The sequence below is a fragment of the Penicillium angulare genome, assembly GCF_028827245.1.
Source record: "Penicillium angulare strain IBT 27051 chromosome Unknown utg000003l_segment0_segment0, whole genome shotgun sequence".
In the NCBI taxonomy this organism is placed as follows: domain Eukaryota; kingdom Fungi; phylum Ascomycota; class Eurotiomycetes; order Eurotiales; family Aspergillaceae; genus Penicillium; species Penicillium angulare.
The window spans coordinates 3,753,327-3,766,919 of record NW_026623162.1 but is presented as its reverse complement, the minus strand read 5'-3'; the positions used below and the strand labels follow the sequence as shown (position 1 = coordinate 3,766,919).

At 47.0% G+C, this 13,593-nt stretch overlaps 4 protein-coding genes across 4 annotated transcripts; 2 read left to right on the top strand and 2 right to left on the bottom strand.

Annotated features, from left to right (window-relative positions):
- Positions 1 to 399: 399 nt before the first annotated feature.
- N7478_003542 (hemolysin III family protein) lies at positions 400 to 1,457 on the top strand (the record flags this gene model as incomplete). The annotated part of the gene is made up of 2 exons (XM_056919756.1): positions 400 to 951; positions 1,035 to 1,457. Coding segments are annotated over 2 exons (975 nt in total), but the record flags the coding sequence as incomplete, so codon positions are not given.
- A 250-nt stretch (positions 1,458 to 1,707) lies between these two features.
- Positions 1,708 to 3,463, bottom strand: N7478_003541 (sugar porter family MFS transporter; the record flags this gene model as incomplete). Its single annotated transcript, XM_056919755.1, has 3 exons — positions 1,708 to 2,073; positions 2,133 to 2,843; positions 2,936 to 3,463. The coding sequence occupies 3 exons, from the start codon at positions 3,461 to 3,463 to the stop codon at positions 1,708 to 1,710; spliced, it is 1,605 nt and encodes a 534-aa protein (XP_056782913.1).
- Positions 3,464 to 7,068: 3,605 nt separating this feature from the next.
- N7478_003540 (autophagy protein 5) lies at positions 7,069 to 8,148 on the top strand (the record flags this gene model as incomplete). Its single annotated transcript, XM_056919754.1, has 3 exons — positions 7,069 to 7,188; positions 7,251 to 7,683; positions 7,745 to 8,148. The coding sequence occupies 3 exons, from the start codon at positions 7,069 to 7,071 to the stop codon at positions 8,146 to 8,148; spliced, it is 957 nt and encodes a 318-aa protein (XP_056782912.1).
- A 245-nt stretch (positions 8,149 to 8,393) lies between these two features.
- Positions 8,394 to 12,243, bottom strand: N7478_003539 (NACHT and Ankyrin domain protein; the record flags this gene model as incomplete). Its single annotated transcript, XM_056919753.1, has 6 exons — positions 8,394 to 10,719; positions 10,782 to 11,327; positions 11,386 to 11,410; positions 11,479 to 11,673; positions 11,729 to 11,793; positions 11,855 to 12,243. 6 exons carry the CDS (start codon positions 12,241 to 12,243, stop codon positions 8,394 to 8,396), a joined length of 3,546 nt encoding a protein of 1,181 aa, XP_056782911.1.
- Positions 12,244 to 13,593: the final 1,350 nt, after the last annotated feature.

Below are 13,593 nucleotides of genomic sequence, written 5' to 3'. Positions count from 1 at the left end.
AGTCATGACAATCTTTGCCACTGGTCTCAGATTTCGATCCCTACCTATGGAGTCCTGCCAGTGGTACCATTCGGCTATGGCCCGTATTAGTGCTATGGCTGCCAGTCACCCAAGATTCCATCCATTGTGGCTTAGTCCGGTCCTCGTCCGGGTCGAATAAAGAGAACTTATCATTATCTTCGATTCGCCCGTCGGTGCTACTTGGTCTTCGTTCTGTATGGGAAATGAAAAAAAAAAGAAATGCATGAAAGAAGGGGGACGCGGAGGTGATCGACATGTGCAACACCCCACCGCCACTTCACACCCAGAACACACATGCTACGAAGCCCCTCGTCTAAAATCAATACATGGAAGCAAATGCAGTCTCATTTATAACTCCGTCTCGATCGTCAATCCACCATGAAGAAATCACCACGTCAGAGAAAACACGCCTCGCCCCAATCAGTCGAATCTTCAACCCAGCCAGCTGTGCCGCACAGACTTCACTTTCAACAATATCAGGATCTACTATCATATCATGAACTTCCAGAATGGTATCAAGATAATCCATTCATTCACTCGGGCTATCGCCCTGTCTCAAACTCCGTTCGCAAATGCTTCGCTAGCTTACTTTATCTCCACAATGAATCAGTCCACATCTACTCTCATCTTATTCCAGCAATAGCGTTTCTGATAGCCCAATGGTGTCTCTACCAATATCTCCAAATGTGGTATCCAAACACAATGATGAGCGATCAGATCATCTTTGCATTCTTCTTGTTGACAGCATCCACGTGTCTGGGCCTGTCAGCAATGTATCATACACTGGCGAATCACTCCCATGATGCGTGCAATAGATGGCTTCAGCTCGACTTTATCGGAATCATCGTCTTGACACTGGGTGATTTCATTTCAGGTATCCACATGATATTCTATTGTGAACCGGATTTGAAACTGGTCTATTGGGGCATGGTAAGTGTCCCGGCATTAACGAGACTGGCTTAATGTATGAAGCTTGTCAACATCTATATGTACTGAGTTGCGATGTTCTTTAGATTTCTATCCTTAGTCTGATATCAGTCATGATTCTAGTGAACCCAAAATTTCAGGGGCATAGATGGCGTACCTTTCGTGTTGGGGCGTTCATAGCTACAGGGCTTTCAGGTATTGCGCCCCTGGTCCATGGGGTTAGAGTCTTCGGCTTTATGCAGATGAGGCAATTCGGTATGACATTCTACTTGGTTGAAGGCTTGATTTTAATTATTGGTGCTGCTATCTATACGGTTTGTTTGTTTGTTTGTCTGCTCCAGGGACTTAAGATGCTAACTTATCGCAAGATGCGAGTACCGGAATCTCTAAATCCTGGAAAGTTCGACATTTTTGGTTCATCTCACCAGATATTTCATGTTTTGGTCGTACTTGCCACTATCACTCAGTTCGTGGGGATTTCGTTAGCGTTCGATTACAAGCATCACCACCGTATGTGTAAATTAGCTTAAAGATCTTCCATAGAATACGAGATCACCAAGTACATTATAGATATTGATGGAAGAAGAAAGAATTTGAAATCAAAAAATCAATGCTAGAGGGTTCTATGCATATGTTCATTCGGCGTTGACTCATGTCAAGCTTAGTCGTAACCAAAAATCGCGTCAAATCTATGTACGGTTCTAATGTATTTATACAGAAGTTTATAATGGGAATCAAAAAAATCAAGAAACCAGATCCTTAGACCTGGGCAGGGCCATCAGACTCGTCACGGTTCTCTTGGTGAACAGCCTGGTCCTTAATATCGAAGCGGAATTGCTCTTCTTCTTCGGCCAGGATAGCCTTGAGCTGCTTGTTGGCGCGCCAGACAGGCTTGCACTGGAACAGGCGGTCGACCTTCTCCAGAGGGATACCACTGGTCTCGGGGATGAGGAAGAAGGCGAAGAAGAAGGCGAGGAAGGAGAGGGAAGCGAAGAACATGTAGACTCCGTATCCCATGGCAGTGAACATCTGCTCGGTGAAACGAGAGATGAGGAAGTTGAAAAGCCAGTTGCTGGCAGTTGTGCAGGCCTGGGCGAGGGAACGGAAGTTGGGGTCGAAGAATTCCTGTAGGCGAATAGATTAGTATTAAGTTTTGCAGAGAATCAGAAGGGCGGGTAACATACCGAGTTGATAACCCAAGGGGTACCGTTCCATGTGGGAGTGTAGACGGCAGTCCAGAGGTAGAAGAAAAAGATAGCAGCAATACCGCTGCCGTTGAGAGAAGTGATGTTGTGCTTGGTAGGCTCGACGATGTAGACGTAAGCACCGATGATCCACATACAGACGGAGCCAGTGACAGCACCAACAAGTAGAAGCTTTCGGCGACCGAATTGATCAACAAGGAAGAGCAACCAGATAATAGTCATGACAGCCTTCACGACACCGAAAATACCAGTCATGATATCAACAGTGTTAGTTTGGACACCTAGACTCTTGAAGATGGTAGGAGAATAGTAGTTGATGGCGTTAATACCAGATCCATTCTGCCAGAAGAAGAGCATACATCCCAGGAAGAGACGGTAGCACAGGAGAGGACGGCTGCGAAGAGCCTTGAAAGGCTGCCAGAAACCAAGACCAACAGAATTCTTCTGGGCCTCGATAGCTTGATCAATAGCAGCCACCTCCTCAGTGATGTAGATATCGCTAGCAGTCAATTGACGAATCCAGCAAAGATTTTTCATGGCCTGAGCACGCTGGTCGTGGAGGAAAAGCCAGCGGGGGGATTCCCGCATCCAAAGAGTACCAAGTAGCAGCATACCAGAGGGAATAAGCTGGATGGCAAAAGGAATGACCCATTGCTCTTTGGATTCCGCAATATGCTGTTCAACACCATACTAGATAGAAAGCATAATAGTTAGCAACTTTGGTCATATTAAAAAAAAAAATTTGCAGGGAGCTTTGGGGGATTTCCGGGGTAGTGACTCACGTTAATCCAGAAACCCAGCATACCACCAATTTGCCAACCAAGTTCGTAGAGACCAACAAGACGGCCACGAATAGCAGGGGGAGCCAGCTCCGAAAGATAGATGGGGACAATGTTGGAGGCGACACCAGTACCCAGACCGCACAAGACACGACCAGCGTATAAGATTCCTAAGCCAGTGCTGCTAGAAGCAGCACATTGGAGGGCAGCACCAATGATGAAGACAGCAGAAGCAATGGCAAGACACCATTTACGACCGATCCAGTGGCTCAGGCCGTATGTGAGAAGAGCACCAAAAAAGGCACCAGCAATGAAGAGCGAGACAATGTTCTCACTAATCAAATCTTCTTGGGCTTCCGTGATGCCGAACTCAGACAGGAAGGAGTCAAGATCGATAGTAGTACCAATAAAGGCACTAGTATAACCGATCATGTTGGAACCGCATGACGCCACTAAGGCGAGACAGTAGACACGCCAGTTGTAGACGCAAGACGGCGTTGGCCTGTCTTCGTGAAGTGTGAGGAGACCCATGGCTGTTGAATTGAACAGCTAAGGGAATTTTTTCGAGTGGTGGGAAGGGCGAAAAAATTTTTAAGTGATGAAGAGGAAGGAGAAGAGAGACAAACGGGACGGGAAGCAGCCTAAGTAATGTCTCGTTCCCCCCGATGCGTTGTGGGTGTGTGGAAATCCTCTCGTGGATCCCCACAAGCTATGTCGCGTAGAACCCCATCCTCTGGGGCAGTATGGGGATTACAATTGAGGCTACGACTCCATAGAGACCTTGCAGGCGTGCTAAATTCCCACGGGGTGGAACTCTGACCCCGGGGTAGTGTTTTCCCCGGAGGAAACATTCAGCCGGGGCCAACGAATCGTTGCCAGTATATATCTAACCCGGAACCCGACTTCCATGGTTTCAAATGATTTAAGGCAAGTATTATGTCAATCAGCCTTGGCCCTGCTGTTCTACATGCCAGTTTGGACTGGTTTTGAGTGGGAATTGTTGGTAAGACACTGAATTTTCTTAACCTTGATGGTAGATCTACGCATTCTGTGCCCTGCTTGTGTTTAGCCGTTCTCCATGATGGGAGGGGAGGGGCGTGGAGTTGAGCGGACATCCACGAGCGAATATGTTTCGCCACACTATGCGTAATGATGCATGCGGGCATATCCTTTGTCCCCGGATCAGGCGGAATGGAAATTGTGGAGAGCATGAAGGTTTGGGGGGGGAAAGGCAAGAACCACCTGGGCAGAAGATATGGGACTACTCTGTCCCGCTAGATGTGTAATCAAAGGTCCCCTAATCTGTACTCCGGAGTACCAACGGGGTAGAATGAGGAAGGTGTTTGGGGTGCATGAGAAAGTTGGTCTGTGTTCGGGATGAACCCTTAACCCCCGGAGGATGGCCGAGCAGGGGCTACGTAGCACCTAGGGGCAGTAACAAAGTAGAAGTGATGTGCGGGAGAACGGATAAATTGCCTAAAGCCTATTATGCATGGGGCATCACGTGACATCATTCCTCTCACTGGAGAAACGTATTTCCACGTCTGTCATTGGTTCGATGGGGACAGCGATCCCACCTTTTTCTCTAGAATGAATTCATTGTGGACATATGTAAAAGGGCAACGGGGCATAAAAGTGGTCTCCGGACGGCATACGTTTGAGATCGGCTTATACTTTCGTTCATCTTATCGTCATAGGGCCGTTGAAATCGCAGTGGCCACTTCCTCGAACCTTAAACACCCCGGGATGCCCAAGGGTAGAAACTCTGGAAAAATATAGAGCCAGATCCATATATTTCTCAGCCCGGTCAACCACAGAATTATTTTTCTTTCTCCGTTCCTTCTCGGCTTTGCGGGATTCGAACTTGCACACCGCACAGATCACCAAGTGGACCCGAGAATGCCGAGCTCCTCTCCTGTTGTCACCGGTGAAGAGACTGGGCTAGGCTAAGCAGAAGGTCAGATGAACTGCAGACTTTTTTGTTGGCCAGACTGGATCTTTGATCCGTCTTCAAACCTCGAAGCGATGCATGTTGCGGCCGGTGAAGCGGAAAGCCCACCTCTAACCACGGAGTAAGCTTATATGGAATCCTCGGGCCGCTGAAGGTAGACGCTATTAGTCCCCTAGCCACTCCCGAGATCGGAATGCCGAACTGGCAGCCATCCACAAGTGTTCCATAACTCAGCAACCAACCTGGTAGAAACGATCCATGGGTTTCGTTGGGCTGATGTCAATTCCTGAGGTTGTTTTCTAATTTTTCATTTGTAATTAATCTATACCTGAGATCCACAGGGGACCCGCCGACCTCGGGGAGGTATGCATACAACAATGCAGATGTTAGGTATCTGCGACATAGTTCAATACCCAAATCAACCAAGGTGGTTCAACCCATAGACAATGGAAAGCCTTTGCATTAAATATTATTGTAAGAGATGGAACACGTCTGTAATGGATCTTGAATACCTGGTCACCTGGGTAGGTAGTTAGTAGGTACTATGTACTAGTAGTACTGCTAGATTCATAGTATATATTTTAACACAATTTAGTACGTACCATATATATTTTGTACCTGTACCTCCCGAGGTCCCGGTTGACAAATTCTTGTTCAGATGTGCACTTAGAACTTGGAAATAACGATAACACAGTCTTGCATGTATAACATGATGAATTCATATGCTAACCCAGCTGAATTGAGGGCTGTAGCACTATAGATTGGTATGTAAATCTGATCGGATTGTTTAGATGCCAACTTGAAGCTTCAAGTTGGAAGCACACCAGGGCAGACCTGGCAGGGCGCTGGATAGATCATCGTGATATAGTAACAAATAGCACGGACCTCGGGAGATATATTTCTCCAAATATATTAGAGGCAGGCTTATATTTCATTTGTTCCGCGTTGTTGGTCAAAAATAGCTAACAAAGCATAAGGAAGTATGGTATTTGGTGGTATACAGCTTCTACTCATCTAATGTGACCGGCTACAGGGGCAAACTGAACCTTTAAGGCGGGTTACGTCGATATCGACATTATATGGTAAGTTCATCTCTACATCACTGACCAGGAGGCTTTTCAGCCCACTCAAGCACCTCGTCGAAGATACTTCGGACATCGCATAGATAGACTCGTGGACGGAGGGCAGCTGGTCTGGATGCAGTGTCCAACGATTGGGAATTGCGCACGTCCTTTTATGTGATTTCCCCAGATTCCATGGCCCAAACTGGGAGTGTCTGGATATCCGTTGATTATCGTCAAGGTGAAGAGCCTCGTAGATCCCAAGGGCGACATGTCACCCTCGATAACCAATGGTCAAATGTCCATGTGGGTACATCAGAGAACTCTAGCTGCCCCGAAGCAATGCTTGTCATATGAGGCGCGTCATCATGCTCATTATAGAAACCTAGTGCGTGCACCTGGTTGACAACACCGAGCGTTTCCATGCCTCGGACCCAAGAGAACGTTATGGACAAGTGGCCATACACCGCCTCCAATAATCGATGGGCTTATGAGATCGCCGACCGTGGGTAAATAAACTGCTCTGGATGCATATAACGGAGGATTGTCGGAGCGTTAATCAAGGACATTGTGGACGATGTTAGGAGGATGTGATCGAGAAGCTAGTCTTGAATGTGACGATCGTCGTGGACATGCCGGCCTTAAAGCAAGTGTTTACGAGAAGAAAATGGAATGCGACCGATCAAATTGCATATAATCAGTATACTAGATATACCGCATTTCGATAGGGATTGTTGTGGGCGCTGTGACAGGGGTCTGACTGTTGACGTCTTGGAGTTGCACGTTGGAACATCGGAAACCCCCACGATTGATCACGTGCGACCTGCCGCCGCAACGACAACGTTCGCGTTGTCAACTACACTCTTCGATAAAGTGTTAAAATTGTCGTTGAATCGGCTGTGATGACTTATGTGATGACTAGTTTATTCAGATCATGAATGACATTTTGGTAGCATCTTCACCACCACAGAACCTTTTATCATTTGATCAATGAACTTCGTACTGGTGGATCAGTAAAACCACCACACCAACACTGGGCCTGATAAGTGTTCGTCGTGGGCGGATTCCTTGAATTTTGACCTCTGACTGACAGGCGAGTAGTGCGTGAGCCCAGTCAGCCCGTGATGGAGACCCGCGTTTCTCCCGTGGCTATTCAGAGGAGCATTTGGGATGGTCGGATACCACTAGAGATCGTCCTCGCACCATCAGAGAGCCGAACTTATGATAAAACCGACCCTTATCTTGTAAAGAGCATCAATCCTGCCAAAGAAAATACACGTGGGGTATATTAATCCGTGTTCGGCAGATATCGTTCCCACGCATCTCATATCTACCAGCACTGCTCCCCAAGCTTCGAGCATTCTTCTCGACCTCGTTGATCGAACCCGACTCTAAGTCTCACGAAGGTTGGTTTGCCTTCGAAGGTGTACCTCTGAAATGGCACTACCCTATTGGCCTATTATTCGACCTCTACGCTGGCGTAGACCCTGCCACCAGGGGTAGCACCCCCAGTGCAGATTCACAAGAGGACGAATCACCGGTCCCATGGCGCCTGACCGTGCATTTCAGAGACTGGCCTGTTGAGGACCTCGTCCGCCTCGATGCAAATGGCATGGTCATGAATGACGCATTTATCAACAGCGTCAAAGAAGCAGACTTCCTGCGCAATGGAACCGCCAAAGGCATCATGAGTCTTTCAAAAGAGGATTCGTCGGGGCTATGGAAAGCTGTTGAGGATGGTAAGATGATACTCATGTCAGATAATTGTACCTCGATACTAACTTGGCTTTCTGCGCTCAGTGGACCTACCAGCCTTTCAGCGCATATCCAGCATCCTTCTCCCAGCGCCATCGCAGCCGTTTCGCAATGTACCCATTCGTGTTTTTCTGCCCTTACCACCAGACGGAGACTCCCCGTCATTGAAGGTCGTACAATCGCCATTTCCTCCCTCAGTATCCACACCCAGTGTTCAAGCTAGTCAATCCATTAGCCCCAGGTCGAGTCCGAGTGTGCAGCCGCAGACTGTGGGCGGTGTTTTACATGCGTTGCTTCCAAATCTATTTCCTAGTCGACGAACTCCGGTACTTGCTAAGCCTGTGTTACATGGTGCAGTACTTCCTATGTCTGCCCCCATTGAAGAGGTGATTAGGACTTCTGCGTATGGCGATGGATGGGCTTATGTGGTTGTACGGATGATGGGCTAAAGTTTCGACAGATACAGACAGGGAAAGGCAATATGAAGCTAGATATCCCCATGGTCATAGTTTAAATCATTTGAGCATGTAGTATGTAACTCGTCCTATGTACACCAAACCCGGTCGCAAAAAGCGTAGTCAAAAATAAACACGAACCGGACGACAATGGAAAAGGATGAATAAAGAGAAGTGAGGCTAAATGAACGAAAGAGGACGAATATAAAAAAAAGAAAAGAAAAATAGGGTATCTTAGCTTAACGCAAAGAGTTTGAACGGATCGATGTTACTTCCATAGATGTTGTAGATGCTCTAGACCCCCAACCAGAGCCCTCATCTCCAATCAAAGTCGAACCACCCATCTCGTCAATTTCAGAAGTGATTTCAACTTCATCGATTGTGGTTGCAATACTTCCGAGTCCGATATCTGGGGAGGGACTGTCAAGTTTACCAAGGTTGTTAAACCAAAGTTGGCCAACAGGGTTCTTTTGTGCAAGGTCCAAGGCTGTTTCACCTTCATCCACCTCACTATCGTTGTTTGGTGTTCCAATTGATGCTTTAACATAAGGATCGGCACCAGCACTCAATAATATTTTGAAAATATTGTGGCGACCACGTTCAGCAGCTAGGTGCAGAGGGGTTTTGCCCTCTGTGGTCCTGGCATCAACCGAAGCGCCGCTTTGTACGAGGAAAGATACTATAGATTCCTGGGGCATTTTGGACATGACAGCTAAATGAAGAGCTGTCTCACCCTTCTTTGAATAGAGCGGTGCATCGATGTCAGCTCCATGAGAAAGTAGCAAGGAAATATAAGGTATTGTCTTATCCGAAGGTGTATCAGGAAATCCAGCCTGGCTAATAACAAGACGATGTAGAGGAGTTAAGCCAGCAGGTGTCACTGCATTGACATCGAAATTGAGTTCTAAGAGAGCACCAAGAATATCGAGGCAGTCCTGGTTCAATGGAGGAACAACGTGGAGAAGACTTTCTCCTTTGGCTGTGTGCGCCACGACATTGGCGCCCTCATCCACCAAAAAAAGGAACATTGTTTTGTTTCCTGCGAGTGCGGCACACTGAAGTGGTGTATATCCTTGGGAGTTGCAGCCTTCAATGTTGGCCCCCCTTTCCAACAAATGTGCAGCGATAGAAATTGACCGACCAATTCGGGCTTGCCTATGCAGCAAGGATTCACCCCCACAGCCCCAAGCGTTGATATCAGCACTACCAGTAATGAGTAAGTCAAATGCAATCCAGTTGCTCTCCGCTGCAGCGATATGTAATGCAGTCTCTCCTTGTGCAGAGCGGCTTTCCGGTTTGGTGCCTCGGTCAAGTAACATCGAGACTGCTTCGCAGTTGTCGATTTTGCAAGCCAACTGAAGTGCAGTCATGCCTTCTCGGTTGAGAATAGTTGTACTAGCCCCCTTTTCAAGCAAAAATTGGAGAATACGAGGTCTTTTGAGCCCTACTGCAAGATGAAGAGCAGTATTGCCAGAGATTGTATTTTGAACATCCATATCGAAACGACTTTTAATCAGAAGTGGAACTGTTGCTTCATCATGGCAGGTTCCAATAGCAAGTTGCAGAGCAGTGAGACCTTGCTCATTAGCTGTTCGAGAGTTCATTCGACTATGCAGCAATGTCCTTATAATTTTCCGATGACCTTGATCTGCTGCCACATGTAACACAGTGTTTCCTTGTTTACAAGTCAAGTTGAAGTTGGCTTTGTGATCAAGAAGCAATTCAATCATTTCCTCGTGGCCTTGGTGAACGGCACAGTGCAAAGGGGTAACCCCTAGGTCATTCTCGCTGTCATTTATATTGGCACCTTGTTCAATAAGTCGCTTTGCTTTTCCGGTGATACCAAAATAAGCGAGGAAATGCAACCCGGACCAGTCTGTGAAGTAAGATCCAAACCCGAGGTTCTTGGGAATACCCCCGATTGGAGTTGTGATCACCTCAATAGGCGGCCGCCTCCAGCACAATTTGTTCAGGAATGCACGGATGAGAACCTGGGTGGTCTGCTCATCATCTCCAACTTCACGAGCATGATGACCCCAGTATGTCGCTGAATAATCGAGCAAGCCTCCGCGAGGCTTACGAGGTGTTGTACCTTGGTTGACATAACATTCATCTACCATGTCATCCGTTGTAATTATAGTGAGACAGGTGTCGGCAATATTCTTCTTGGCAGTAGGGAAGAAGACCCTAGCTGCTGGTCCACTGAGATATTCTTTGGCAGTCTTATGAACAAGACGAACTGTTCCAGTCGTATGGTCAATAGTTAACAAACCTGCGGCCTCGTGTAGCATCGCGTGCTCGGGAGATGAGATGTCTGTGGAGTTGGTCTTTTTGAGGGGCTCAAAGTTGGCAGCAAAGTTTAATTCCGAAACTGTCAATGGGCGACAGGCATAGAGAGTCCAGTATAGACATCGGCTGATATAAGGACTCTCACTAACGATCCGAGTCATCGACTCGCCATATGCATCGTTGAGACTTTCAGGGAGATGTAGAAGAGCCTTTTGTAGTAGATTGCCATCTTTGCATCGGACAAGCAAGTCCATGTGCAACCGAGCCAGTAGAAACCTAAAGTCCCAAAAAGGCCATTAGTAAGATCCAAATGAACAGAAGAGGAAAGGGTCACGCACAGGCCGTGTGACTTTTGAACAACTTGCTGAATCACAGCTGTTCTTAGTTCTGGTGGGTAACTTTTTAAAAGGGAGCTTAGGTCTCCGTCTTGGTCGATTTGGGCTCTCACGTATGTTTCAAGATCTTCGCGGGCGGCAAATACAGATAAGTGCTCGTCCTTTGAAGCGTATCTTGCCTCTCGCATGGTAACGAGAAGCTGAGCATGCTCAGGTAGCTTGTGAAGGCGGTTTAAAATGCGTTCTTTGTCCGATTGCAAGTCAATGCCGTCGACCACGAAGAAAACGCGCGCAAAACGATTGACCTCCGCACGAATTGCATCTTGATATGCCTTTGCAGAAGCCCGTCCTTGTTGGAATGATTCCGATTTGTATAGAGCTTCGGTAGCATGAGATGGTGTTCGTTTCCGATAAACTAACTGTGCTAGCATTTTATCCAAAAACCCGAGTGGGCTGGACAAGTCATCTGCCTCATCCTGCCCGAAGACGAAGACGACTGCCACATCGGAAGACGTAAACGTTCTTTGTAAATTGTCAATAATAGTCGACCTGTACGAAGGACGTTAGACCAGCCCTGTTTAATACTAGTATTATATGTCGGACTCACGATAAGAATGTCTTGCCGGCACCGGCTATTCGAGTGAAAGTTCTATCAGTATCATGCCATGGTATAAATTTTCTTTTACCAAGGGACAAATACCTGGAGCAACAAGATAGAGTGCTCGACAACAGCCAAAAATCCAGTTCAAGTAGAACTCATTATCAAATATCCATTCGCATGTCCCTTTTTGTCGTCGATTGCACAGGTCTGCTAGCTTCATAAAGCCTTTTGTGGTAAATCGACTCGTAACTTGGTGGTAATCGTCACAGTTTGGGGTGGTCGCACGGATGGATTCTTCGAAAGCCTTCAGTCAGTCTGTGCTCTTCAGGGTCAGGGACATATTCCTTACCAGAATCCATATCTTGGAACTGTCGAAGTTTGGCTCGGAGCTTCTCCTCAAGACGAATTTTCTCTCTGCGACCGAAGTTATTGATTTAGTATTTGATCGAACAATACAACACCGGTAGTTTCTTACTTTGATTGAGGTTGCATGGCTAAAATCAACATGATTTTGAATTGTTCCAGCCTGGGCACAAAAGTGTTCTCCAACAGGCGTTTTCTGAACGAGCGCGCATTGATACCGCCTGGCTGAAAATATACTTCAATCGATTCGATAGTTGACTCGAAGGCACGTAGGATTTCATTGAGGTTGTGTAGACGGGATGGGTCTACAACCCATTTCTCCTCTGCCCAAGTCAACTGGTCTTGAAGTCGACATAGCAGGTCGAGGATCTCGCAGAGAAGAAGGAGCGCTCGTTGGATGTTTTCTGGTGACTCTTTATTTGTACCAAGAGAGCGCAAAACCGTTCGAATTGACCGAGACACTCTTGTCAGGCGTCCCCGGATTGCTGGACTGGTCGCCATTTCTAGTAAGATATGGTCGACTTGGCGGTGCAATCAATATCTCAGAGTTATAAGACTTCAAGGAAAAGATAATACCTGGAGACAAAAGGTTTGCACTAGGAGAATCGGTGTAGATCGACCTTGGCAAAGCACACGGTGTTGGTTTCGACAGCCGCTGACCAACGCTGGGGGATTCTGATCAGCGCTTGGGTTTGCGCCATCCCGCATTTACAAAGCCCAGAAGACACATACTTGGTGTCTGGAGGGGACGTGTAAGGTTCCCCTGCATACGCGAGGGTGGGATATCCAACTAAATGACGCTTTACGTGTCAATGTGGGGATTCATTAAAGCCTATCCCGAACCAAAGCGCTATGTGAAACCGCGAGAAGCACCCAGAAATTGGATATTCAGCGCCGAAGGGCACGAAGACAGAATGATACCAAAAGACCCGCAAATGGTCGAGTTGGACGATGAACAAGAAAACTCTGGGATTTCATAGGCTGGAAATGAGGGGTAAGCGCTGGGATTTGTCTCGGCCCCTAGTGATCACCCACTCACAGCGACCGTATACCCGCCCGGGATGTGATATCCAGCCCTTAACCGGCCCCACAATTTTTCTTTCACAAAAATAATGAACCCTCGCTTACGAGGGTCCGCCACCCATATGGAACAGATCACCCATATGGAACATTTTTTCTAAATCTTACCACAACCACTATTATCATCTACCACACCACCAACAATGCCTAAAACCAATAAAGATATAGAGAACCAGATTCAGCTGGCAATAGAGTCTCTCTCTGAGCAATCTAAGCCTAATATTAGGAAGACTGCGCGAGAATTCGCGGTTCCTGAAGGCCGTCTTCGTCGGCGCTGGCAAGGTGGAAAATCGCTTTTCCAACGACAACCTAATGGCCGGAAGCTTAGTATTGCACAGGAGAAGGCTTTATGTGAATATATTGATTATTTTGATGCGGTCGGAGCATCAATAAATCGCCGTCAAATTGCTATTGCTGCCGATTCAATTCTGGAAGAAGATCATACCGACACCACCACAGATCCCCCACAAATTGGCGACCATTGGCTAAAGCGTTTTCTTAAACGGTATCCTGAGTACTATATACGACGTCGGCGAGCTCTTGATGTTGAAAGAGCTACTGCACTGGATAAATCCGTTATAGAGAGATGGTTTCAAGACTATCAACGTATAGTGGCTAAATATGGCATCTGTCAACAAGATATCTACAATTTTGACGAAACTGGCTTCCAAATTGGCGTCGGTCGCGATCAATTTATTATCACAAGACATCCAAAAAAGAAGCTATTTAATGGCTCAGTTACCAATCGCGAGTCTGTCACTGTTTTAGAGG